Source organism: Ostrinia nubilalis, chromosome 11 (assembly GCF_963855985.1).
Source record: "Ostrinia nubilalis chromosome 11, ilOstNubi1.1, whole genome shotgun sequence".
Lineage (NCBI taxonomy): Eukaryota > Metazoa > Arthropoda > Insecta > Lepidoptera > Crambidae > Ostrinia > Ostrinia nubilalis.
Genome location: NC_087098.1, coordinates 4,633,352 through 4,660,862, shown reverse-complemented (window position 1 = coordinate 4,660,862; position 27,511 = coordinate 4,633,352). Strand labels below are relative to the sequence as shown.

At 34.9% G+C, this 27,511-nt stretch overlaps 1 protein-coding gene across 1 annotated transcript in view; it reads left to right on the top strand.

Annotated features, from left to right (window-relative positions):
- LOC135076144 (Kv channel-interacting protein 4) overlaps nt 1–27,511 on the top strand; it is a 194,991-nt gene that overhangs the window by 19,776 nt on the left and 147,704 nt on the right. The window contains exon 2 of the mRNA XM_063970614.1: nt 19,428–19,461. Within this exon, the coding sequence (XP_063826684.1) occupies nt 19,446–19,461 (16 nt within the window). The 5' untranslated portion in view covers nt 19,428–19,445. The remainder of the gene's footprint in view (nt 1–19,427; nt 19,462–27,511) is intronic.

Below are 27,511 nucleotides of genomic sequence, written 5' to 3'. Positions count from 1 at the left end.
TGTAGATTTTTTGTAAATGTCTTGAAAAATCGAAGCAATACGACAATATAGTTCAATGGGATCTTCTAAACTTAATAATTCTGACCATTCAACTTCGCGTAACAAATCACTAATCATTTTGTTATTAAAGCATTTTCGTGGCGATGGGCACGTTTTAGGTGTGTCTAAATCAGCTGATAAACCCGTTATGTAGTGGTCTGCGACCCTGCTAGTTACTGTGTACGCCCGGAGTGAGCCCGCCGCCGCCGCAGTCCGCACGAAGACATGGTCGATGCATGACGCTACTCGCCGTCCCGCAGTTACACACTCGCGTGTGACGTCCCTTATGCAACACTGCAATCCTTTTTCGCACAGCATATCTAGGTATTTACTTGCACTCCCGTCCAGGTTCTCCTCAAGGATGTTAATATTAATGTCTCCAATCACAATCACGTTATTTTTTTTAGACACCTTACTCAATAATGTTTCTAATTCTATTATAAAGTTCGTCTTGTTTGTGTTGGGTGGTCGATAGATAACAAATATGGTTGTACTATGTTCCCTTGTGTGCAGCTCTCCGCCTATAATCTCGCAGTGGTTCACGATCAGGTCTTGTGGTGTAAAATTAATATCGCTCCTCACATACATCAATATTCCGCCACCTCGCCGGTTTTCTCTTGTCCATGAATGCAAATTAAAGTCACTCAATTGATAGTTACATAATTCTTCATTTTTTATATTAATTTCTGTTAGGCATATTATATCTAGGTTGTGTAGACATGCTTTTATTGTGGCTATGAGCTCACTAAAATGCTTTCGTAAAGAGCACACGTTTACGTGTATCATCCGTAGCTGTTTCCCTTGTTTACTATTTATCGAATTATACCATAAGTTTAAATCCGTGTATTTATTGTATTCATAGTCTTCTAGGTCTTGGTAGTTGGACATAAAGTTAGATGCCATATTTTAAGTAGGTTTTTAGGTAAGTATCTATAAGTATCCTATATCACTCCTGATTATTCTTAATATAGGTTTCAATATCACTCTCAAAATTTATTTGGTAGACTTTCTTCTCACTTTAATTCTTCTTAATTAGTATTCTCCCATTCTGTATCCATATATATTTGTATATTTCTTTCAGTTTAGTTTTTGTACTCCAGAACAGCTGTCGCATTTGACGGGTTAAATGCTCGTTTATATAAATTCGTGAGTTGTTTCCATTGTTGTAAATGTTATTATTTGAAATTGCTATTTTCTTGCACTTAAGGCCGGGTAGCAGAGAAAATGGCGAAAATGAGGTTTTCATTTATCATTTTTGAGGTACTAAACAGTAAAATTAAAGGCTAAGATTTTTATTGGGCATAGTTGAGGATATTTTCTAGGGCAATTAACGGATGGAAACACGATTTAATGAAGTTGACTCGATAGAATAAATTCCCAAAGTTACCTCTATTCGTTTTCTATTTATGGTTTTATTTTTAAAATAAGCGATTTGAAATTCTAAATCTTTTACTAAACTAAAGTTCAGAAATAACTTGAGGGCTTTTAACGGATGAAATTTTTATATTGCGTCTTATTTAGTTACTATGTTAAAAAATGTGGAAAAAATCGTCCATGACGGCTTGGACAATCTCAATCAGTCGCGCGGTGGCGCTTACGGAGGACGGACGCGTGTCAGTTTTATGGCCGTGACAGTTCGCGATTTGTCAATATTTTTGACAATGATGACTTTGATGAGTCACAGTATAATAATATCAGTGCTACTGGAGAAAGCTAAAATTTTTGATAATTAAGAATTATCAATTTTGTCTACCTATTGAAATTTAAATCGTTCGCATCCTTTTAAACGAAGACTACTCATGATACATAGTACATTCCTCAAATATTAGACAAAACCAATGAGTTAAAATTACATTTTAATAGTACCTACATACAATCGTCTTTACACTCTTTAGAAGACACTGACACTGATACAAATAAATAATAAAAAATTAGGTCAGTGGGTCAAATATAGGGGCAGCTGCACGTCACTGAAAGACGATTCTGTTTACTCGGCATCTGGGCTGGAGAACATGAACCCTTGTTTACAGATGCAGATGTAAATGGAGTTATAACTGGACAAATTTTACATTAAATGTGTAACAGAAATCAGTTAAAAGACACATACATGGAATACCAATAAGGTTGCGGAGGGAAAGCTACCTATATAAACTAGCGGCCGCCCGCGACTTCATTCGCATATACCTCGTTTTACCCCCGTTAGATATCATGTTGATAGATGGCGTTTCACGGCTTCCCCCAAATGAATATTTACGAACGTCATACAGTAGTTTGTCCAGCGCTGTAGATTTTAACCAATGACGATAGGTAGATGGCGCTTTTTAGACACGTCTTATTTATTTATTGAAATTTATTTGTCACATATCGTCATAAGTGTTATGTGTGTGTAGCCTATTATGTTAATCTGGGTTATAAACAATAATACTGTAAAGTTTCAACAAAATCCGTTCAGTAGTTTTTGCGTGAAAGTGTAACAAACATCCAGACATCCAAACTTTCGCCTTTATAATATTAGTAGGAAGTAGGATATTTCACAATCCAAACTAATATTTTACTATTTAATTTAGTTTAGCATTTACTTACCTACAGTAAATATTAGTTTGGATTGTGAAATCGCCCATTTGCGACGACACTGTGACATCTCGACATATACGATTTTTTGTTTTACCGAAATTCTGAACCGCGATCTTGCGTTCTTTTATCTCCAAAAACAGGGTATTTGTTACTCCAAAAACAACAATACTATGAGAGAAAGAGACAAAATATTACGTTATAGCGCTGGCTCGTTCGGCGATCTAGTTGGCTTCGACACTGTGACAGTTCAGTTGCCACCTGCGCTTTGAGATGTGAGGTGCTCTTCGTTTTTAAGAAAAACGTGACATCTAGAGGATACCGCGGTATTGATGACAAAGGAAAGTTTTTAAAATATTCTTATTTTATTCGACAATGTGGCACGTCATACTTATCACAGTGTTCTTGTAAAACAAAAAGCAAAGTAAAAGAGAAATTATTTATATGTCACGTTATTCTTGTAAGAAAATCGAAGTATCATCGGGACATCTTAACTAGTAACGTTGTAGATGATGAAAATTTTTCCTATATTGAAAATATGTTGTAGGTCATTTGTTGATGTTCTGTTATTGCAGAATACATGTTATTGAAATTGAATGGTATATCTACTTGTCGCGTTGTATACGCTAAACAGTAATACTAAACTCCAGATATCATTACAGATGGGAACTAGCAATGCAAAAAAGCAAAGGTTAACATTTGTGGCGATGCACTGCCTGAAGGAATTCCACAACCTAATCCGAGAACATGACTAACAGCGCTATGCGAGCGCTGTGAAAGTGTCTCTTTGAGCTACAATAACGTCGGAACTAATATGAGTAGATGTAGACTGATAAACATACATTCGTTTTGAAGAATAGTTCAAATACTAGAAATACAGTGCAAATAAAACATACTTATACGACTGTCTGTTTTTACAGACACAACAAGCAAAATATTTTATATTAACATACGATAGCCTTAGATTAGCTTAATCTAAGACGATAGCTAGCAAAATTATCTATTAGTAGAAGTATGCTTGAATAGCAATGCTTTGGATGACCCCAGATATTTATTTATTTATGTAATTATTCAATGTTACTTAGCTGTATTGGCTATGTTTTGCTTTCTGCAAAAAAAGTATTTTAATGTTTTAATATAATTACAGATAATCAGCAATTTATTGGTGGAATTTTATCGCTTCTTGCCCAAATATACTTTGGCGGGCGCAACATTGTTTTGTATAATAACATTGCAATAGGTATAACTATTTCAGAAAAACTACGCCAATAAAATGGTTCCATTATTTATAAATAGTGGTTGTTATTTTTCACTATTAATACATTATTTAAATAACTTTTATAAATTTAATTTTAAATAAGTATAAAAAATTAAAACACCCTAAAAGGTACCAAAATGTTGCTTTTTTGCCATTTTATGCGCCGGAGACGGCGATTTTTGCTTTGACAATTTTAGGATTAAATTGTCATAACTAGTCAGTTAAAAAACATCTATTTACTAACCTAGTAGGTACCTACCTACAATTTTTTCTTCTGCATACATACATACTTAGTACAGTTTCTCTTACTGTGTTTTTTTTTTTAACTAGTAGTTTACGTGGTTTTACTTTTGAGAGTTTTTCGTTTATTTTGATAAACATTCGTTTTTAGAATAAGAAAACTTAATGTGAGCTTAAATATTGTATGTATACAACTGTCTGTCTACTTAGATAATATTTTTATAAGTGCAATTTAACATGGCAAAGCGAAATATTCGCCTGTTCCAAAAATTACCTCATTTTTACTGATTGTAATGTTATTAAAATAAAATAAAAATTTTCAAGATCAACGTGTTATCTAAATAATGACTTATATAAATATATTTTTTTACATCATCTTCAACGTGACAACTGAACTTACCATCTTCAAAATATTATTTTTTACTAGAACAACGTGATAAGTTGTCTCTTTTTTTTTCAATCGCTTTAATTTCATAAATTTAGACGCAAAGTTATGTCTTACTATAAATATTTAAATTCATTAATAGTTAATCTTTAAACGTTTCATACACAATTAGGTAATCCTAATCTTCTTTTAAGAGTTATGGTCATTCAAAAGTTAAAAAGTCGATTTCTGTAAAACCACTGTTTTTGATATATCACAGTGTCGTCGCAAATGGACGAAATGTTTAAAATAAAAAAAAGAATAAAATAAAATAGGGTTTCAAATTACCTATCTTTATCTAATTTATAAAGAGGTAAAGTTTGTGTATTTGTATATTTGTTAAATTGTAAGGGGTAATCTCGGGATTTGCTGAACCGATTTAAAAAAATCTTTCACCAATAGAAAGCCACATTATATCTGAGTGTAATAGGTAATATAAAAACCGAAAAATTCCACGCGGGCGAAGCGGCGGGCGGAAAGCTAGTTTATTTATAATTATGTACGAGCATAATAATTATTAAAGTCTAAGTCAAACATTCTTTATTTGTGTGGACCTATATTAACGAGAGATTACAAGGCGTCAAATATTTCAAGAAAAAAATTATAAAGCTAAATTTTGCTCTCATGGAGCCTTTACCTACTCTGACAAATCAAGACTTAAAGAATAAACTAATAATAAAACTATTTAACTGTCCTGCAATGAAAAGCTTGATCGGGTACAACACCTCAAGTTATTTTAGAACTTGATTTCATTAAAAGACTCTGAATATCAAATCGCTTAGGTATCTAAAGTCAAACGATTCTGAAATGTCAAGTGGCATAAAGTTGGGACTAATAAATAACCATTAAGATAGTAACGCCCTCCTGTCAATGACATACCTGGAACGTTAGAGTATTGGACAACTAGTAAAAATGCTTTGTCCTAAATGACTGACGGATATCGTAGAGACCTGAAAGTTGGAAGGTGTGTTCTTTGTATGACGTAGGCATCCGATTTTCCGAAATGGGGTCATGAAATGAAGTGGGTGAAAAAAGGGGGCAAAGATTGTATGGGACAGTGATTCTTTGGTTCAATCTACTTGAAATTTTGCTTAACAATTCCTTAATATTATAATTCATGACAAACGTGTGAAAGGGGTAGAAAGTTATTTTGGGAGTCATTTGCGTCGAAGTTGATATCAATACTAGATACTTCCTGCTTTTGAGTTAATTACTTTTTATTTTTACAAGTGTTTGAAAACTCCATGTCAGATTGCAATCAATGTCAAGTGAAATCTCAAATTGAAATGTCTCAATCTCAATGAGGAGGCTCTGCATTTATTCCTAGAATTCCCCTAACACCGTCAAATTACCCTTTCGAATTCAAGACAGTGCAGTTTCCCATCAAAATCTGCTTCGTAATGACTATAAACAAAGCTCAAAGTCAAACTCTAGCAACCTCTGCATAAAATCCCATGAGTGCTCAGAACGGGTGCCTGCGCCAGGTAACCGCGTGTGATGCTCATAGTGATTTTCGATACAGAGCCCCGTAATACGTTGTACATAAATTATGGAAGGAAAACACCCAGACCAATACAAACAAATAGGTATGTATGCAATTTTAGTATGATATTTTTATTTATTAATAAACAAAAAGACTGAACAAAATTGATGCGTGTACTGATTAATGTAATTAACCACATGCAAAGTTTCGTGAATTGCAACCACTATAATTTATTATCCAAGCTCTAAATAATCGCTACTACGAGTAACTGATCATAAAATGTTTTTCTGATGAACTGATCATTAAATGACCTACCGATAGGTCGGGTGACGTAATCTTGAAATTCTTTTGAACTTCCGGAAGGTCGGGTGATGCCACGCCTCTTTGAACCGTGTTTACTTTGGCAGTTATATTTTATATTTATTCGATTCTAAAATATATTCCCAAAAATTCTGAAAGGTGTTTTAATTTGTATCACTTAGATATGATTTGTATTAGAAAGTGTTGTGAGTGTGACGCTTGAACGGAAGTCAACCTAACCTAACCAACTGGTATTTTTATACTGTGTAGCTGGGAGAGCTCTTTGGCGCGCTGTCTTCGGCGAAGTATTGCGCGCGCAGATTTTGACAGCGTGAAATACCTACTTTAGCAGAAATACCAAGCCTTAAGCCAATCTGAACGAGCTTCTCTCGAGCGCAAAGAGACAATTACAGGCCGTGGTCCCTTAGTGTTACTTTCACCAGGCATTCTCCAGACTTTTTCAACATCCTCTATCTTCAAGCTTAATTCCTGTGCAATCTTAGTTACCGTTGCTAATAAGTTTTCTCCTTCCAGCTTTTGGACGTTTATAAGTTCAATCTGCAACTCTAGTTCTTTCTGCTCCAGCCTCATTATTCGTTCTTCCAGCGCCTTATTACATTTCTCGATGTATACATTTCTTTGTTGCAGATCTTATAATTTGTTTTCATTGCTCAAACAGTCTTGCTTCGTTTCTTTTCCAGATTTCTCCATCTCTGTACACTTTCCTCCCAGATAATCTACCGCTTTTTCTATCTCTTCATTAGTTTTTTTAAGATCAATTATCTCGCTTTTGATATCTGAAATATCAGTGTGTATTTTTGTGAAAATAACTCTCTGCTCCTCTTTCATTGAACTAAGTAGCGACGACATCGTCTTCATTTGCTCGTTGAATTCATTTAGCGTTTTTCCTATGATTTCCGAGCTGCAACAGTCAGTTCTCTGTCGCCTGGGCTCATGGCTTGCACAGGAGTCACTATCTGAGTCTTCTACACGCTTTGTCTTCTTTTGGCGAGCATTAATCCAACTGCCAACACTCACATTCTCCTTCATGTCAGCGACATTCGGCTCAGAGCCATAATAAACTTTCGCTTTCACAGGAGAACGCTGCATCGTTTAGGCCTATTTTATCAGCCGACGGCAATGATAGTAATGAGTCACGGCGTGGGCGGTCCCGAAATGTTTGGTGGGCGGCGCAACCTGCGCTTGCGCTTAACGTCCAAACTCGGTGCACTATGCCTGTCTTATTTTAACTTATAGCTTAGTCCTTGTCTTTGAATTAGATATTTCGCGTAGGCTCAAGACACAACCGTCGCTCACGCGACATCCACGATGTTATTATTACTAGCGGCCGACCGCAACTTCGTACGCGTGGATCCCGTTTTACCTTACGGGTTGAATTTTCCAAAATCCCGCCCTAGTGAGCACCTACCTTCTAAAAGGAACCCCCATTCAAAATTTGAGACTCCTTGCACTTGTAGTTTCTGAGATTTCGTGATGATTGAGTGAGTCAGTCAGTGACCTTACGCTTTGAAATGAAACGATAATGTAATCCTCAAAAAATAACCACACAAATATAGCCGCCAAGCACTTTTAACGTAATTTTTCCACATTTCTCCGCTGTTACGCACAACACACACCGGCGAAAATATACGTAACATTACCCTAATACTGTAATGCACTCAACGAAACGCCGCCACTTGATACGAATGGCCCGTTTTTTCCTCCAGACATGCAATTTATGATGCTCGCGAGATTCCCATAACCGAGACGCATCGTTTCTTCAAGCAATATGAGATGATGAGGCGGTTAACTCTTTTGGGTCGAATTTTTACAGCTTAGCACCCTCGTTTAGCAGGGGCTAAAATATATTTTCATGATATTATAAAATGGTTTAAAAAGCTGAATTTAATGATACAACCATCTGAATGTAACTTTTTTGAAAGCAAAAATTCATAATCAGTCAAACTTAAACGAGATTTAAAGTTTAATCCAGACTGAATAATAAAAGGCTTTCGGTCTTGTAAGGGTGTCGGTTTGGTTATTTTCCACTGCTTTTTAAGTCAAAGGACACCCAACTCACTTTGGTAAAGGCGGTGGAAGCGTCATTGTGCTTACCATGAGTTTATATTGTGTCCTCGCTAGCGAGCGCGTCAAAAATATCTATGAAGATTTTAGTTCTTGAAGGCTAGGGGCGCTATACAATCTATACATACGTTAAATGTCATTTTTTTCACAGTCGCTAGCGAGAACATGTAAACTCATGGTAAGGGCCCAGGTGACATGACCGACCGTGTAATGTCACATCTTGTGTACGGCTGTCACTTGCACGCCATATTCCAGACGGAGTACTAATTGGATTGCTCTATTGAATAGCTCCGGCATAGTTATTAGAACTGCCTTATTAATATACAAATAATACCTCCCAATTAAGCGACTACGCTGAATTTAGTAAGCTCATGATATTAACGAATACAGTATCAAAATCGTACACACATTGAGGGCTTAGTGTGTTTATATCAAACGTCGTCACTAGCGAGCGCGTTAAAAAAGTATATGAAGATTTTAGTTCCTAAAAGTTTCCGCTAGGGGCGCTGTCACAATCTGTCATACATTTATATGTCATTTTTTTACGCAATCGACATCGAATGCGTTTGACGTAAACTCACACACTACGCCCCCAGAACATTATGTAATGTAAAGCTATGTATTTTTTACGTGACTTTATTCGCAGAATCATTTCATTTATATCAATAAGAATAAGAATAAATCTTATTCTTATTTATGTCAATAAAATAAAACTACTGTTTATAAACACTTTAAAGCTGGGTTGCATCATCATACTTTAACTTTGACAAACGTCAAAAATCTGTCAAACTCCATTTAAAAAACACCGGTTATCGTTTTAGTTACGGTCAAAGTTAGGTGGTGCAACTCAGCCTAAGTGTACTGGAACAGGAACTAATGATTTCATGTTATCATTAGATTCACAAACGTGTTTGATAATAAACCTTAATTGATACGTAAATCAGCTCAACTAAATTCCATGGAATTCAATTTAGATACCAATGGGGTGCCAGAGTTCCAAGTATTATTATTTCATGACTATAGCCGACATCAGATTACATTTTAACCTTTATTAATATAAGTCATTATGTAGACTAAATTAAACCTAAATTACACCTACTTTGTAACTAGACAGATGAGCGGAGGTCTCGTCTACCTAGTTTTGAAAGTTGTAATAAAATTCAAGGGCAAAGCATATTAATATCTACATAACTAGCTTTTGCCGGTAGCTTCGAATGCGTGAAATTCAGAAAAACCAACTTGTACTATTCGTTTTAAAAATTTTTTTTAGGTATACCTAACTAATCTACCTAAACAATATTAGTTAATGTAGGGATATAATCGTATCATAATTATTCGTTTATATCTTTTCCGCTATTACTAGAATATTTTCTAATGCATACGTTGAGTCAGCCTTCCGCATGATATTAATATTTCAGTCGCTGTCAACTTTTCCTATAAAATATTCTCGTTCCTTTCTTTACGCTTTTGGCACATATAAATGGATTCAATGTTTTATTATTTAGTCACTGATGTGAGCGCGGAAAACGGCATAAGTTAAAGCTATTTTTAATTCCGGATTGTTTCGAATTTTGTATCAAATATGATACATTCCTCTACGTTCTGTCACTAGCGTAGGTGCTGTTAGAACACGCGCACCTAAATTCAGCCTATCAGCCACCCAATCTCGTACTGCATTACAATTAGCTCTGAAGTAATTTGTAGCTGGCACATGGACCAATTTGTTAAGGACTAATCGAGGTCTTTATTAGGGGAAACGCAGACGAACGATTTATAATGCGCTGCTTAACACTTAATAATGTATAATTTTACCTACGCAACATGGAGATGGTAGATGGATTTACCACTTGTAGGTATATTCTCTAACAATAAACTTTTTCTAAAAAATAAAGCCAAATAACATGCATCTGGTGATTTGAGTTTAAGTCTTCTTGGTAATATTTGTTCGCAAAATGAAGAAATGATATATAAATCTTTGATTTGGTTTATTTTACGATTATTAACGCTAAATGAAGAATTGGTGATTTGATTAGGAGATTGATATCTTTTCTATTAATTTCACTCTGGAGGCGATGGAGCGGGCTATGCTCGGAGTCTCCCTGCGTGATCGAATCAGAAATGAGGAGATCCGCAGGAGAACTAAAGTAACCAACATAGCTCGCAGAATTGCTAAAATCAAGTGGCAGTGGGCGGGGCACATAGCTCGTAGAGACGATGGCCGTTGGGGCAGGAAAGTTCTCGAGTGGCGACCACGGGCTGGAAGACGTAGCATGGGCAGGCCTCCTACTAGGTGGCCCGACGATCTGGTAAAGGTCGCGGGAAGAGCCTGGATGCGGGCAGCGCAGGACCGTTCATTGTGGAAAACCTTGGGGGAGGCCTTTGTCCAGAAGTGGACGTCATTTGGCTGAAACGAACGAACGAACGAACGAACGAATTTCACTCTACATTGAATAAAATACAGACTCACAGCACGAAACACCAAATAATTTAAAGATGTCGATCGTGTGTAGCAGCCTTAGGGCCGGTGTGTCAACCCAGTAACCTATAAAGGCCTCTGACAGTTTAGTTCTCGAGATTAGAGGTTGTAGCATCTTGATTACAGAGGGCTCTCGTTTCATGGCTGAGACGTCACTCCATTATGCAAGTGCCTAATGAATCGCCCGTAGAAGAGCTTTAAGAGGTAAAAACCATTATGGCAGCTTTCATCGAGTTGCTGGAAAACTACAGCAAAATTTTGAGTGTAAAAACCCTAGAGAAATGTCTACTTTTTGGATGAAAATGTTTTTAATGAACCAGAAAGCTACTGCGTCAAGTAACTCATTATGAAAACTATTAAATACTTCATCAAGGTTCTAATCCTTATTAAGCAACTCTTTATAGGCCTTATTAGGAAACGTAATAAAAAATGTAAGCTAAATTAAGTATAATATGTATTCATTAGTCAGTACCTCATTAAAGCTTCTAATACAATAAAAAGCAACTTTTTATAGTCCTTATTACGAAACGAAACCAAAAGTGCAACAAACTACCTACAGAAGTGACTTTTATTGTCACCCAAAACTGTTCCGGAACTGTAAAAATATGTTATCCTTAACTTTCAATATAAGCACTTCCCTAACAAGGACAATAAAACATGATTAACCGGCACAACTGGGGGGTAGGTGCAATATATCAATTTGATGGAAAAAGTATTTTCTCACGCGCTGCAGATGTGCCAGTTATTTTTCCACGGAAGGTCCAGGATAGACGTGTAAATAGAAAGACATAATAGAAGAAGATGTAGTAATCACGACACCCATTAAGGAAGCAACAGGTGATGAGTTCATAAACACACGTTTTTAGGATCCTCTTTTGTTAGCTACACAATGATCTTCCAAGTAACTCTTACCGTGGTCAGGTCTTTGTGGAAACCTTATTAAATCGAACTGTAACCATAAATTAATCGGGTTTTTTCTATGAACTGGTTCATCCTATTTACGAGATATTGGGAATGTTTTACAAACTGGACTGTAAAGCCTATACCTAATATTGAAGCTTCAAATCACATTGGGGGCAAGTTTCAATGTGATAAGCACAAGCATTTACCTACTTCAGGGGTCATTGAATTTCTAATATGCATTACGATGACACAGTATGAAGATATTTCATATAGGACTTGAGTACGTACAATAATATCAATGTTTATTTATTAGCCAATCGCCATAATAGCTGCTTACTAAATAATGCTGCTGCTTAGTAAATGAAGATTTGACTATGAAGGCAATAATGTGAAAATAAGTTTTTGTAAAGCAAGCAATAAACGATTTTTTATTTATTTACTTTTCACATTATCCAATTTGAAGAAGGCCTACAGCGGCTACATTAATTGTAAAGAGAATGTGGACTTGGCACGTAAATGTCGTCGTGTGAAAAATGGCCGTAGCGCGACCCGGTAGTTTTATCGATAAACTCTATGTCTATGGTAGAGTCGAATGAAATCAGAATAAAGAGGAGATTTCCTTGCTTCGACGCGCCTTTATCGACTACATGCCTTTGTTTTGGCATTATCATAATAATACGATATTAGGCTCGGGGATGCATACTTTGTGGTTCCACATGAAAAGATACTGTTTAGCTCAATCCTTCGTATATTTATGGGGTTTTCGAATGTTATTTTATTTGTTTTTGTTATAATATAATGAAATTTTTTATTGAACTCTTATTATAACTAGTAACTAGCCTCGCAAACGCAATTACTGGCAAGGTAAAAGTATATAATCGATATTTTTCTATTTTCATGACGATAGTACATCACAATTATTAGTCTATAATTATATCGATAAAGACTTGTCATTTTCCCTGCCCACTCAAGTACTAACCGCTGAAGTGCAATCTCATATGACCTGCCCATCAATCGCTGTCTAGTGTGCTCACTTTCAATTTAACTTCATAAATTCGCCCGGGAAACTTTCTTTCGGCAACTTTGGTATCGGAAAGATTGGCAAGATTCAAGTTTGTTACGCTATGCTATGATACGGTGAAACGTGTTTGATCTTTTTAGGCAATTGTTCTTGCTTTAAGAAGACAGAAGTGAAACCAGACCAACAGAAAATTGGTACTGCTGGAATCATCTCACTGAGGAATACTTGTGCTAATTAGATTGTGGTTTCTAACTAAATTAAACTAAACTGTGCTAAATTCCAAGACTTGTGCTAATTGTGATTATGCGTTTTAAAATAATATCTTCACAGCAAGCTTCGCATTTCCTGATTAAATCAAATAGTAGAATTATCTTCCATTATTATAAAATATTTTCAGCAAAAAACATTTTAAGACTATGGCGACTAAATGACGGACCAAATAACATAAATACACATAAATACTACGTATTACTTATACAATAACTCAATAAGGTTTACTGCGACTAATGGTCATGCGCATTATACTAATTTGCCCTCAGCGAGATGCGAACTCGTTCCCACATCTTAACTTTCTATCAAGTATGTTAAATATTAGGTAGGTAAGTTGTTCACGGTTAGAAAGAAAAGCATACATATTTTTCTAGCCCTAATCCGATCCCCAGCTAGACACGAAGCTTAACCTCAAATTGGCTGGAACCAAAGCACAAAGCCAAAGAGTTACTTAAGTCTCGGCCCGTGACATCCAGTTTATACCGCGACTCGAGCTGATTGCTTACTCTTCACTGAAACACAAAATAGATAGGACCAGAAGACAATCTACATACAAAGTGCTCGGGCAACGCACACATAGACAACGCTCACGGACACGATGTCGTCAATAATCGCAAACCACTCTAAACCAGAGCGAGCGCGAAAGCCGCCCGCTTAAAATGCGCGTATGCAAAACAAAGTACATACAGGTCTTCTGTTCTTCTTCTTTTCGTGTCGACAACAAACCTACACAGTGTCAGCCCAAAACTCCACCACAAGAGTGGCGTTGTCAGTAGCACTCATCAAATCCTCCTGAATGCAGTTGCTTGGACACTCAGGGCATGACATCAGGTCTTCTGTTATTATCTATTTTATGACTGAAACGCTTCAGTCTTAGAAAATTCAATTTGCAACGCTCCGTGCATGGAAATAAAATATGCATCATGAGTTTTGCATGCATCTCTCGCAAGCGGTTCAAGAGGGCTTTAAAGGAACTGTGTTTTGCAAGGCAGTCTACCTCGAAGAGATTTAGCTTTGCAATGATAAACGTAGACGGCGTACGTTTCTACTGAAATCGAGTACCTACATAAGCAAGTGAAACGTTGTTATTTACATTTACCTATTCTTAGATATTTAAATTGTCGTATGACTCTACTTTCTCTACCCTCTTTCTACTCTAATGTTTAGTATACTCAAGAAAACTTCCGATCTCTGATTATTTGAAATTGAAATCTTGAATTACTTACTTGAGTTTACGTAATTAAATCCAGAGTTGAGCATCCATACATAAGTACGAGTAATAAGTACAAATTATTGTCAAAGCTTACACAAATACAACCTACATCCACAATTAAAAGATTAACCAATACAAATTACTGAAATCATGCGTGGCCGAGTCTAATACCTCATTTCACGCTGAATTAATTCAAAACAGAACAATGTTCTGATTCCAGTACAAATTGAAACATGTTTTCTAGCCGCAATTGTTTGGAACCACACTTTGTTCGCGACACTTGTTACCAAAACAGAAGGCAGTGGTAATAAGTGTGCTCTCTAAGCTCAAATTCGCGCGACAGAAAATTATCCGAAATAAACATTTCCAATCCGAGTTGGACTGGATCTGTGTCAAGCGACTTTGGGCCGAGAGCACACTCCGCCCGCCAATTACAGCGCACAGCGCCGGTCGTCGAGTATCGTGAAACTTTTATTTTTAAATACAAAGGAGATTATGAGACGAATATTTTTTGTTCGAAGACGAGTGCCTTTGTTACCAAAAGCTTTGTTTCAATACACAGAATTCGATTTGATCTTCCAGAGTGAAGACTACTGCATTATATTCATAGGCAACGAAGATTTTAATGTTACTGTTGATTACGTGGAGTTGGTAACTCTCTTACGGAAAACTCTATCGAGCGTGAATAACACAAATGTTATATTGTGTCTACCAACGTACAAATGCTGTAAAGCTTCAAACCTGTTCAACTGGAGAGTAGAAGTATTTAACAACCTCCTGCATCTCGACATTACAACTCACGAATATGCATATTTAGTAGACTCTAACATGAATCTAAACTATAATAACACAATGTTCCATAACCGCACTGGAAAACTAAACAACAATGGAATGACGAGGATACTTCGAGATGTTAATGAAAAAATATACCAAATTGAAAATTGGAAAACTTTTGAAGCCCCAAAACTCACTGAAATATCTACAAGTACTAAGTCCGAAGATAAGCCTCAGTCATCAAACAACAAGTTTTTTCGAGACAAATCAGTATGACGCCACAATCGGAATCTTTCATCAGAACATAGCTGGAGTATTAAACAAGCAGGAAGAGCTATACTGTGCATTATTGGACCTTGAAGATAAAGGCAGACACATAGATATAGTGTGTTTATGCGAAACCAACTTAACAAAGGGATCAGAATTTAACCTCAAACTAAAAGGATATAAATTAGCGACCAGCTTCACTAGAAGTCAGAGTAAAAAAGGTGGTGTTGCTATTCTCGTAAAGAATGAAATCGAATTCACACCGCTAAAAGATATAGACCGTTTATCGGAAACCTACGTATTTGAAGTTTGTGGACTAAATATACAAGCATACGGACTGATCATCATATGTATTTATACAAACAAAACCCCAAACTCACCAAACTCAATTTTCTTTCATAAACTGGAGGATTTATTGAACCAATTTTGTCAACAAAAACGGAAGAAATACATTATATGCGGAGATTTTAATATAGATGTCTTAAAAGTCTCTAACATCTCTACTGAATTCAAAAGGATATTGGAATCATACAATTTACATGTTGTTATACAGGATCCCACCAGAATAACTGCCACATCAAAGACCTGCATTGATCAAATAGCCACAAACGAGGAACATACAGTAGCAGAAGTTCATGACATCGGCTTATCGGATCACACGGCCCAGACGTGTCACATACCAATAAGCAAACGGGCACAAGCTACACCCCGATGGTGGTATGAATTAAGGAGAGATTATAGCCAAGAAAACCAGGCGAAATTTTTTGAATGCCTATCATCGCTCTCATTTTCTGATGTGTTTGACTCCCTGAATGCCTCCCAGGCATTCAATAATTTGTATGACCAGTTTCTTTTATTTTATAAGTTGTGCTTTCCTGTAATTAAATTAAAAGTTTCAAATAAAACAAATAATTGTAAATGGCTGACTAAAAATATACGAAAGTGTTGTCTGATTAAAAGAAAATTATATCTTAAATGCCGTAAAAATACCGAATACAAAGAAGTCTATAAAAAATATTCAAGATCATTGAAAAGGTTTATTATTTCACGTCAAAAATCAGAAAACACTCATCGTATAAATAAGAGCAAGAAAACATGTAAAGATGTTTGGAATGTTATCAAAAAGTACACTAAAGTAGATAATACCAGCAGATCCATAGATAAATTGACAATTAATGATTGTATAGATATAATTGACCCTCAAAACATTTGTAATACATTTAATAATTATTTTATTGACATTGTGAAAAATAATTGTACTTCTAATAATGAGCTTAATGACATACAAATTGATAATATAGGAAAAAGCATATATCTGTATCCTGTCAGCGCAAAGGAATTAGAAAAAGTAATTCTTTCACTGAGTGACTCAAAGGCAGTAGGTATTGACGAAGTTAGAACTGATATAATTAAACATAATATAAGGAATATTTTAGAGCCTTTACTGCATAGTTTGAACTTATCACTTATTCAAGGTACTTTTCCAGAACGTTTGAAGGAATCCCTGGTTAAGCCGTTATACAAAAAAGGCGAAAAAAATAGGATGGATAATTATAGACCCATTACACTCATACCAATTTTTAGTAAAATTTACGAAAAGGTTATGTATATTAGACTACTTAAATTTCTTGACAAAAACAACATATTGACAAATGCTCAGCACGGTTTTAGGAAGGGTAGAAGCACTTCACTTGCGGCGTTCAAATTAATTAAGCATGTAACGACCTGCATTGATCAACATATTCCAGTTACGGTTATATTTTTGGATATGAGCAAGGCATTCGATTTCGTTTGTCACAAACGATTACTAAGAAAAGTATCCAAATATGGCATTAGAGGTCCAGCATTAGATTGGATTCAATCATATCTAGAACACAGAGTACAATGTGTTGAAACGGTGCATTATTGCTCTCAAAGTAAAAGCGTTTTACCGTATAAATCACCACTCTCAAACAATAACTTTGGGGTACCTCAGGGCAGTATACTAGGCCCCCTTTTATTCTTACTATATATAAATGACTTACCTAATAATCTCCCTTGTGATTGTTTATTGTTTGCTGACGATATAACAATGATAGTAGAGGGCAATGATGCTGTTCCGATACCAAATTATGTCCAAAAAATATAAAGCGCTCTAATACAGGCTAAAGAGTGGCTGACAATAAATAACTTGCAAATTAATGTCAATAAAACAAAATTTATCCAATTTCATACTGAACGAGCTACTACGCAAGAATTGAACGTTAAATGTAACGAGCATAGCTTAGAAGAAGTGAGAAGCACCAAGTTTTTAGGGTTGACTATAGATTGTAGCTGCAACTGGAAAGAGCATATCAAAAATGTCTGTTCTAGAGTAAACCAATTTGTATATGCGCTAAGAAGGGTCAGGCAAGTAGTCTCAGTTCAAGCATCTATTACTGCATACAATGGTTACATTGATTCAATTTTACGTTATGGTATTGTATTATGGGGAGGATCTACTGATTGGCATAGGTTGTTCCTGATTCAAAAACGGTGCATACGTGCAATGTTTGGACTGAGCTACCGGGAGTCATGTCGGCCATACTTTAAAAAGTATCAACTCCTTCCTCTGCCATGTCTGTATATATTGGAATTGTGTATGTTTGTGTTTAAGTACAAATATTTATTTCAAAATAAAAAGGATGTGTGTTCTAGAGCTCTGAGATCACAATATGAATACAATCTATACAAACCGCCTTCAAAGCTAACTTTGCTATCTAAAAATTGTAATTATATGTGTATTGACGTCTTTAAATGAATTTGGTAATTTATTATAATAAATTACCAAATTCATTTAAAGATGAAAATTTAAAAATTAGTACATTTAAACAATTAATCACAACATGGTTACTTAGCAATTGTTTTTATAGTTTAAAAGAATATTTTGAAAATAAAATATAAATTTAAGTTAAATTAATTACACTGATTGATTGTAAAGTTGTGTTGCAATTCGATGTTTTCATAATTTGACAGTAATCTCTTTCATCATTCATTTCATCAATCATTCTTAATTCTTTATTAATATTATTGACATTTTTGAATTGACATTATCGAATCCAATTGACTTGTAACATTGCTGACATAAATTTCTTGACCTTTTAAATAATTTTGGTGGAATTGGCATTTCGAATAATAAATATAAATTGTATAATTTCTAATCTAAATGTAATTAATATTTGTATAATTTGTGAATACGCCTGAAAAGGTAGAATTTGGAGCGTTTCTATTATTAAGCCATGTATCTGCTATTGTTTACCTAAATTCACATTCACAATAAAGTTCATTTTCATTTTTCATTTTCATTTTCATTTTCATTTTCATGCCATAGTAAGTTTGGTTTATTACACTATTTTGTAATCAAAAAACAAAGTTTGGTCGATGGCCGCGGGAAAAAAAAAAGACGCCACCTTCCATACAAAATCTGGCATTGCCATTTAGGATAATCCTCTGATCAAGTCTATTTTTGCTTACGAAATTGTCAGTTTCTAAAGACAGGTATTATAGCCAAAAAATACAACAGAGGAACATAACAACATCTGTATTGTGATTCCGGTTCCGTCAATGACAGCTTACAAGTGGTGGTGCTTGACACGGATACTCCATGCTGATTGGAGTTCATTGTCGCTCGAGAGTCGCTTCTATTGTGGCCTGAGGAGGGCAGATGAAGTCTTAAAATATCCCAATAATACGCCTACATGTACAGTTAAATCAGAAATTTTCAAGTCACATCAGAAAATTTGCAAAATAAAATTACTGTTACTTTTATGTACAGTCGAGTTCATAAAATATGTTGGCAGTGACAATGTTTAAAAATATTTCTAGCGTTTTAACGATCACATATTTCTCATAATAAACTCTTAATCATAAAAAACTGTTCATTAACATGTTGCAGTAGGTACTGCGCTACAATGTTTTGAAACATTGGGCACGGCCAATATATTTATGAACTCGACTGTACCAGTACAATATTGGCAAATACAACTGCTCTCAACTGATACACTATACATTATATTAGGGTCTACCACACAAAGTTGATACAGTAAATAATAGGAAAGGTTATTGATTTAGAATGTTTGTTTCAGGTGACCGAAAGCCCGCAAATGAGCTACACTGAATGTAAGTGGTATTTTTGTTATTTAATTATTACAGATAGGACGACCGGACCTTGAGTTGCTTGCAACAATGTAGCAGTGTCGTAACGAACAGTAGTCCGTAGACTCGTAGTTGAGTAGCTACGATACTACGACGCGACGTAGCGATTGTTTCGTAGTCGGTATCCGTAGCACGCTCTATTCAGTCTCTTGATAAACAAAAGAATAACCGATTATTCTATTATTAAATTAAAACTTAAGCAAACAAAAAAGAAACATGTGAACGTTCTTTTCTCATTTACAAAAAAATAAATCACCAAAGAGGCGTAAAAGCAACGCGGAAGATTACATTGTCGCGTCCTCAACCGGCGACAAGTTCCCATCATTCTTTATTTCGCCCTAATGAATCCGGGCAGCCGTACCGGGATTATTTTTGTAGCTGACAAAAACATTTTCGACAATTTTTCAAAGTTTTGACACAGATTTTTTGTTCTTTTATTTTTTATCAAGATTACTTTGGTCAATTTTTTCATTGCGAAAGGCGTCCCCTCCAAATCAGAAATCAATAAAGTTATTAAAAATCTAACAATCAAAGATCTGTCTTATATTTTACATGATTCATTTTAAGATTCAGTCCAAAAGTGTATTTTCGAAAATATGTAGGTTCGAATATAATTATACGTAGTTAATTGAATTCAATGGTTTAATTTAATCAAATAGTAAAAGGCCTATTTATACAGGGTGACTGGAACTGAACCCGCCATAGCTAATAGGCGTATAGAGGAGGTCATTTACTAATTATTGAACCTTACTTTCTATGACTAAAGTTTTATATTTTAGGAGATATGTTAATTTTTATACTTTTTTAAGATTTTTCCGAAATTTGGCCTAAAAACTGCTTAAATTTTTTTTCTCGCGTGATTTCAACAGTTTTTTTTATTTGAAATTAATATCGAATATGTCTTTATTCAAATAAAATAAATTTCTGATCCAGATAATGATTGAATAGTTAGTTACGAGCCGCCAAAGTCTAACAAGAGTACAAACCACGATAACAAATTCTACTTCGGATTCGATTTAAAAAAAATTAATGGTGATAATGGACTTCCAGTAATCTTAAAAATATCTCTAGCTTCTCTTCTTTCTAATGATATATCACACGTTGTAATTAGATATTGAAATTTGTCAGAAATTCAAAGTTTATGGAAGAAAATGGAGTAATTATACAAAAATTATCCATACAAAGTTGATTTTGAATTTTTTTAAACTCTTTTCTTCACAATGTGATTATTATTTTTAAATTCATTTTTCAAAAACACAAAAATTGTTATGAAAGGGAGTATAGAAGAAAATATTAGAGATGTTTGAAGAAACTTTGTATGGATAATTTTCATATTATTACTCCATTTTCTTCCTTAAACTTTGAATTTTTAATAAATTTCAATATCTAATTACTACGTGTGATATATCATTGGAAAGAAGAGAAGGTAGAGATATTTTTAAGGTCATTGGCAATCCATTATCACGATTAGTTTTTTTTTAAATCGATTTCGAACTTGAATTTTTTATCGTGGTTTGTACTTTTGTTGAACTTTGGCGGCTCGTATCTAGTTATTCAATCATTATCTGGATCTGAAATTTATTTTATTTGACTAAAGGTTTATTCGATATTAGTATCAAATAAAAAAATCTGTTAAAATCATCCGAGAAGAAAAATTTAAGCAGTTTTTAGGTCAAATTTCGGAAAAATCTGAAAATGCATAAAAATTGACATATCTCCTAAACCATAAAACTTTAGTCATAGAAAGTAAGGTTCAATAATTAGCAAATGACCTCCTCTATACGCGTATTACCTATGGCGGGTTCAGTTCCAGTCATCCTGTATATAAAAGGTGTAAATCCAAAGCAAACGTAAAAACAATGGAAAAATAATTGTACAAAGTAAAAAGAAAGAGCAAAATTAGGTCCTTGGACGCGATCCAATACTTCTTCTTTACAGTGTCAATACTAGCTTTCTTTAATTATGTTCGATCCAAACTGAGGGTAGTACTCGAAGAGAGTATTTTCCTTTTATTTAGCACTTTGAAGTTAATTTTCGTATCAGTTCTTTTACACAAAGTTGCGAAGAGGGCAAGCAATAAATTAAATCGCTAGAAGGATTTATGTCCCAAGCAGGTACACATGTGGAAACTATACCTTTGTTAAATGGACTGAGTCTTCGACTAATTGAAAAACTACTCGAGGAGTAAATTCCTATTTTCACATTATTTACGAGCTATGTAAGACACATTAATTATAGTATTTATCATTAAGGCACCTATCGTTTTCTTCGCATTTCTATGTTAAAAATTTGTTACACTCTACCTACACTAAGGCTGGGTTGCACCATCTTATTTTTACATACTTTAACAAACGTCAAAAATCTGTCTAACTTCATACAAAAAACACCGGTTATCGTCATAGTTACCGTTAAAGTTAGGTGGTGCAACTCAACTAACAGTGTCCACCGTTCATAACTACACTGACAATTATATTTTTGTACATTAGTACGAGTATAGGCACAAACATCAAGTAATATAACAATGTAGAGTCAGCGCCAGTGAACTTCATAAATTTTTTCATTGAGTCTCTTTGATAAATACTGAAATCTCTCAATCTTGCTTTACTCGTACTATGAAATATGGTTTTATAGACAATTCAGTATAATTATTATAGTACCTTATTTGCAAGATTGCTAATTCTATTATCGCTGTACACGTTTCTTTAAAAACATTGTTAGTAACATTCGAATCAATTTAATACCATCCCTCCATTGAAGCGGTTTCCTTCTAAGCCCCTGAGATGTTATCATAACCATCTTTGCATACGGGCTACTCCTCAACCCACTATCGGCCTGGAGATTTATACTCCTCTATTTTTTCTTGCCCTATCTCTTCGTGGAAAGGATAAAAATGGACATTATCTTTGAGCACCCTTAGTTTTATAGCGCTGATTTTTCACGTCATACCGTGTTGGTAACATTGAATGGAGTGGTTTTTCATTGTCTTGACGGCAATATTTACGCCCGTATTCACAAACGATACTTGTTTAAACGAAGCAGCGATTCGAACGCACAGCTTTGAATAGAGCTCTGTGATTGGTTCGTGTGTCACGCGGACTGTGAGACCTCATAGTAATGTTTGTGAATACGGGCGTTTATTTTTCTAACAATAAACCTGCTTTGTTTAATTCGCCGACTTGAAGATATCTTAGTAATAATAACAAAACAGGTAAGTATAACATTAACAAAAAACAAAATCATTATATTTTATGTTTTTGTGGGAGATATCAACCAAAAATACGCTATTTACCCAGGTAAAAAAAATATTTGCACATCACTTGCGACGATTCCCATGTCTGTCTGTCACCATAATAGCATTTTTGCCCTAAGCTACGTCGTCAAGTCCCGTTCTACTGGAATCACAGAATGTGACGAAAGTCATCCCTCAGGTATATTTTTTACCCGACTGCGCGACGCAAAGGAGTGGTAATGTGATTAACAGCCTATTTCACTATAAAATTGCAGAAGTAGGCGAGGCGTAATGTTAGAGGGTTCTAACTTATTCTTCAGATTGCACTTTTTGCAGATTACATTTCCACTGTCACATTTGGTAAATAAAAAAGTTATTGCTTTATCTACATATGCAAAAAAAAACCGGCCAAGTGCGAGTCGGGCTCGCACACCGAGGGTTCCGCCGTACAAACGTAGCGGTTTACAATTTATGACGTATTAAATCAAATTACTTACTTGATTCCGTTGCGAGTAGTGGCGAATTTCAAAATATGCGGTATGATTATTTTTTATTTATTTATTTTTCCTATATTTGCATTATAGGTAGGTACCTACCTCAGCGTTTTGATTTTTTGCGTTGATTTAGAATTTCTCACAGTTTAGAGGCAATTAGATTTAAGAAGTGTTTGATATGAATTTCAACTTTAATATCTCTACGCGTTCATGTGAAAAAGGGTAGGTAGTAAGTTTATAATTATTAAAAAAATATTTTATGTCATGTAAGCAAAAATAATATTTTAAATTTTATATAACTTCAAATTTATCATTTTCGCAATTTTTCCTTTATCTGTACTATATAACGTTGCTTCGTGCCGAATTTCAAGATTCTGAGTTCACAGGAAGTACCTTGTAGGTTTTGATTCCCTAGCGTGTGACGGAAATTCGTCTAAGGTGTCGGTATAAACTGCTGTATCTTTTGATCGCGTTAACTTAGAAGTTTGATTTTTTTACTTCTTAAAGGGACAATAGATCTAGGTATTTGGTATAAATTTCAATTTGATACCTTTATTCGTTCGTGAGAAATAAGGTAGTAAGTTTCATTTTATTAAAATATTTTTATTATATTATATAACTAAAAAAATGAAATTTTCGCAATTTTTCCTATATTTGCATTATATGACAATGCTTTATGCCAAATTTCAAGATTCTGAGTTTACGGGAAGTATCCTGTAGGTTTTGATTCCTTTGCGAGTGTCGAAAATTTGTTGAAAATATCGACATAATCGGCTGTATCTTTTGATTGGCTTGGCTTAGAAGTTTGATATTTTCACAGCTTAAAGGGACAATAGACCTGAGTATTTCATGTGAATTTCAGCTTGATACGTTCACGCGTTCTTGAGATAAAGGGTCTTGACAGACGGACGGACGGACAACAAAGTGATCCTATAAGGGTTCCGTTTTTTCCTTATGAGGTACGGAACCCTAAAAAAACTAATAAAGAGCAGATGTGTCTAGAGGCCCGGAAAAAAATGTTTGATAAAGCACGTATATGGCGACTGACAATATTTTTATTTTCGTACTAATTTAATTTACGTAGTTTAGGTAACCGGTGCACGTCCGCGCTGTGACAATCTGTCCAGTAGTCTAATCTGTTCAGAATAAAAATGATGTTATTAACGCCCGTATTCACAAACATTTCTATGAGGTCTCACTGTACAGTGCCCGTGGACGCACAGGGTGACACACGAACTAATCACAGAGCTATAAACGCAATCTATTCATCGCTGTGCGTTCGATTTTCTGCTTCACTTACGCGAGCATCGTTTGTGAATACGGGTGTAATTCTACTGCCTAAAAGTGGGCTATATGTATGTAAAAGTTGCCTCAATTTTGTAGGACAAAGCCCGTCACCTGCCCACATCATTCGCAGTTACGTCACTTCCATAGCCACACCATGCCTCTCACCATAATAGCATAGCCCACACTTCGTCTTCAAGTCACGTACTCCTGGTCCGAAGATGTGACGAAAGTCATCCCACAGGAATCTTTTATTGCGCAACCCGTGTCAGGGGCTGGCGGGGCGTAATGGAAGCTGTTGAAAAATAATTGAAATGGAACAAACAAAGAAAATTCAGAAGGTAAACAGGCTCACTACTGTTACTGTTTACACCAGGCACCTTTACCTGCTGCCTTTACTATGCTAGCTAAATAAGTATAATGTAACCTTCAAGGATAAGCACATACATACTAGTAAGATTTCACTAGGAATACCTAACATTTCAATTAGGTACAATTTGTGAATTGGCATTTTAAAGATAGACAAAGTAAAGGGCTACTAAATATATGTAAGTAAGGATGATTTATCTATTACAAAACATTCCACGATTTTTTCATTAATTTTAAACTAAAAGTTACCACCCATCAATAAAAAACGTTTTCGGAAGGATCACATGGATCGTTTTATAAGTTTCCAAATCTTTTCCATCCCTTACCAGCACCATTATACGAGTCTGATACAACATAATACGCTCCAATTTGCTGGTCTTAAGATATAGTCGAATATCGTACAAAGTAAGCTTCTACGATATCCTGAATAATGGAGACCAGGTGTGTCCAATATAACTATTATTTCCATGAATGCGTTTGGGTGTTTGAATACTTTATAAAGCACTTACATAAACCTGTATGACTGACATAACTGACTGAACATTTTTACAAATAAATAGGTTTGTCTTTATTTGTTTTTTTTTTTTTGCAACAAAATAAAACAATGTTGTGGTGCTGTACGTCTTAAGAGCCATTTTACATTTTCGTGCGAATTTCTAAGATTTTGGAAGCATGAATTACTATCTTAAGCAACACCCAGATATTATTGAATAACTGCGAAAGATAGGTCAATCCTTAGTGTTGACCATTAATGAAACGGATTTACTAAAACTCTTTTGCTTTATTCTCAGTGCCCCATCTCCCACAACCATTTTACGGAAAAATTGCCGCAGACTCAATTTCAAAGTCCTGTATCTATTATTTATGCTCATATAATAAGCTTAAAAATATATAGTAATCATCGGACATATATTCTTGTTGTCCATTAATGAAATGGATTCTTGAATTTCACTACCATTATTGAGTAAAATTTAAAAATAATTTGGCAAATTTGAAGATTAACGTCACATTTTGATCGTGGTTTTTGGTTTAAAAACACAGCAATAACTGCAATAAAAGTATCCCAAAATAAAGAATATGCATTGTAGAATAGATTTCTACAGTTATTGTTTAAATATTAGTAACCACTTTGTCAAAATATTGATGTGAATATCAGTATAAATTACAATACGCAAGCCGACATCGATTAGTATGGCGCGAGCGCCCGTCAAGGCAGGACCTGTGTCACTTTTCCCGCCATGACGTTTACGTGCTTTCGTGTCGTGAAACGGTGATTTATACGGCGAGCAAATACATTTGATACTATGCCGAGAGGTCCCTGTTTCAAGTCGGCCGTTTGGTGTAGTGGTTCGAAACGGACTAATATGCCGAGAGGTCCCGGGTTCGATTCCCGGCCGAGCAGAAACTGAAAGGATGAATTTTTTTGACGGGTCTGGGTGTAACTATGTATATTATGTATGTATTTATTTTAATAAATAAATTATTAAAAAAAGTATGTAAGTGGTATCTTATCTGTTACGGTTAATGTGATAAATTGAAAATTATGAATAATCGCTGGTTATTATGAATAATTACCGACAGGCGAGGTAAAAGTGATAAATTAATCACATTTATCAGTGATTATTTTATCATGTAATCTTAATACTAACAAATATCATAAAAGAGAACACCGGCTCGTGTACAGCGCTCATGTACGTACAGCCTCACATTTTGAACGTTTTGATATCATTTATTAATATAATTTGGCATAGTGAGTTTGGACTGTTTTTTGCGTAACGTTACTTTCCCATAATGCCTATAAAACATTGTTTTGATTTAAAGTGAAAAATAAGTTAAAGGAAAGAACCCCAAAAATGTGTCTGTAGAAGAATCCAGAGTCACTTCTTCAAAAAATAGGTAGTTACGCTTGAGCCAACTTTTATGGCTATAAAACTGTTAAGTTAGGATTAATCGCTATCCATCTGCTACAGAGGACACGTTAGATCATTATTTGGTTTTATAACCATAAAAATTGGTCTAATTGATCCCAGAGGTGAGCCCAAAGTGAGGACTTTTTTCAAGTTTTTCAAGTCACATTTATTGTATATGTTAATCGTTTATTAGGAAATTAAATGTGTTTTTCTTTAAGGATATTTATTGGGCTTTCAAATAACACCAATATTGTTGAGGAACCATGATTATTGTGTCAGTAGAAACGAGTTTTCCTGTAAAACGTAGGTGGGCCGATTTTTGTGATGACCAGTGTAGATGAAGTGCTTCGTATTTTAATAAAATTATTACCTGACTAGGTTAAAAAGGTGTAGAATGTTATTTTGGAGATAACTTGCTTCCATAGAGAGAGATTCTAAGTAATGCGCTGAGTTCGAAACTCAGAATGTCGCATTAGAAATTCACACACACAAAGAAATCAAAATATGTGCTCATTATCCACTCTGGTATTAGTATATAATCTTTAGTACTATGCAAGCAATGTAAACTGTTTACATTATGACGTCGCTGCTGTCATCATTGCTTTCACAAGCAATATGTTCTGTTTTTGGGCATATTGTTGCGACACCGGCTCAAGGCTCAAGGGCTCTTGTCACATCTCCCTTTAGTTTCTGTGATCTGTGCTTGCTTCGAAATTGATGTCAATTAA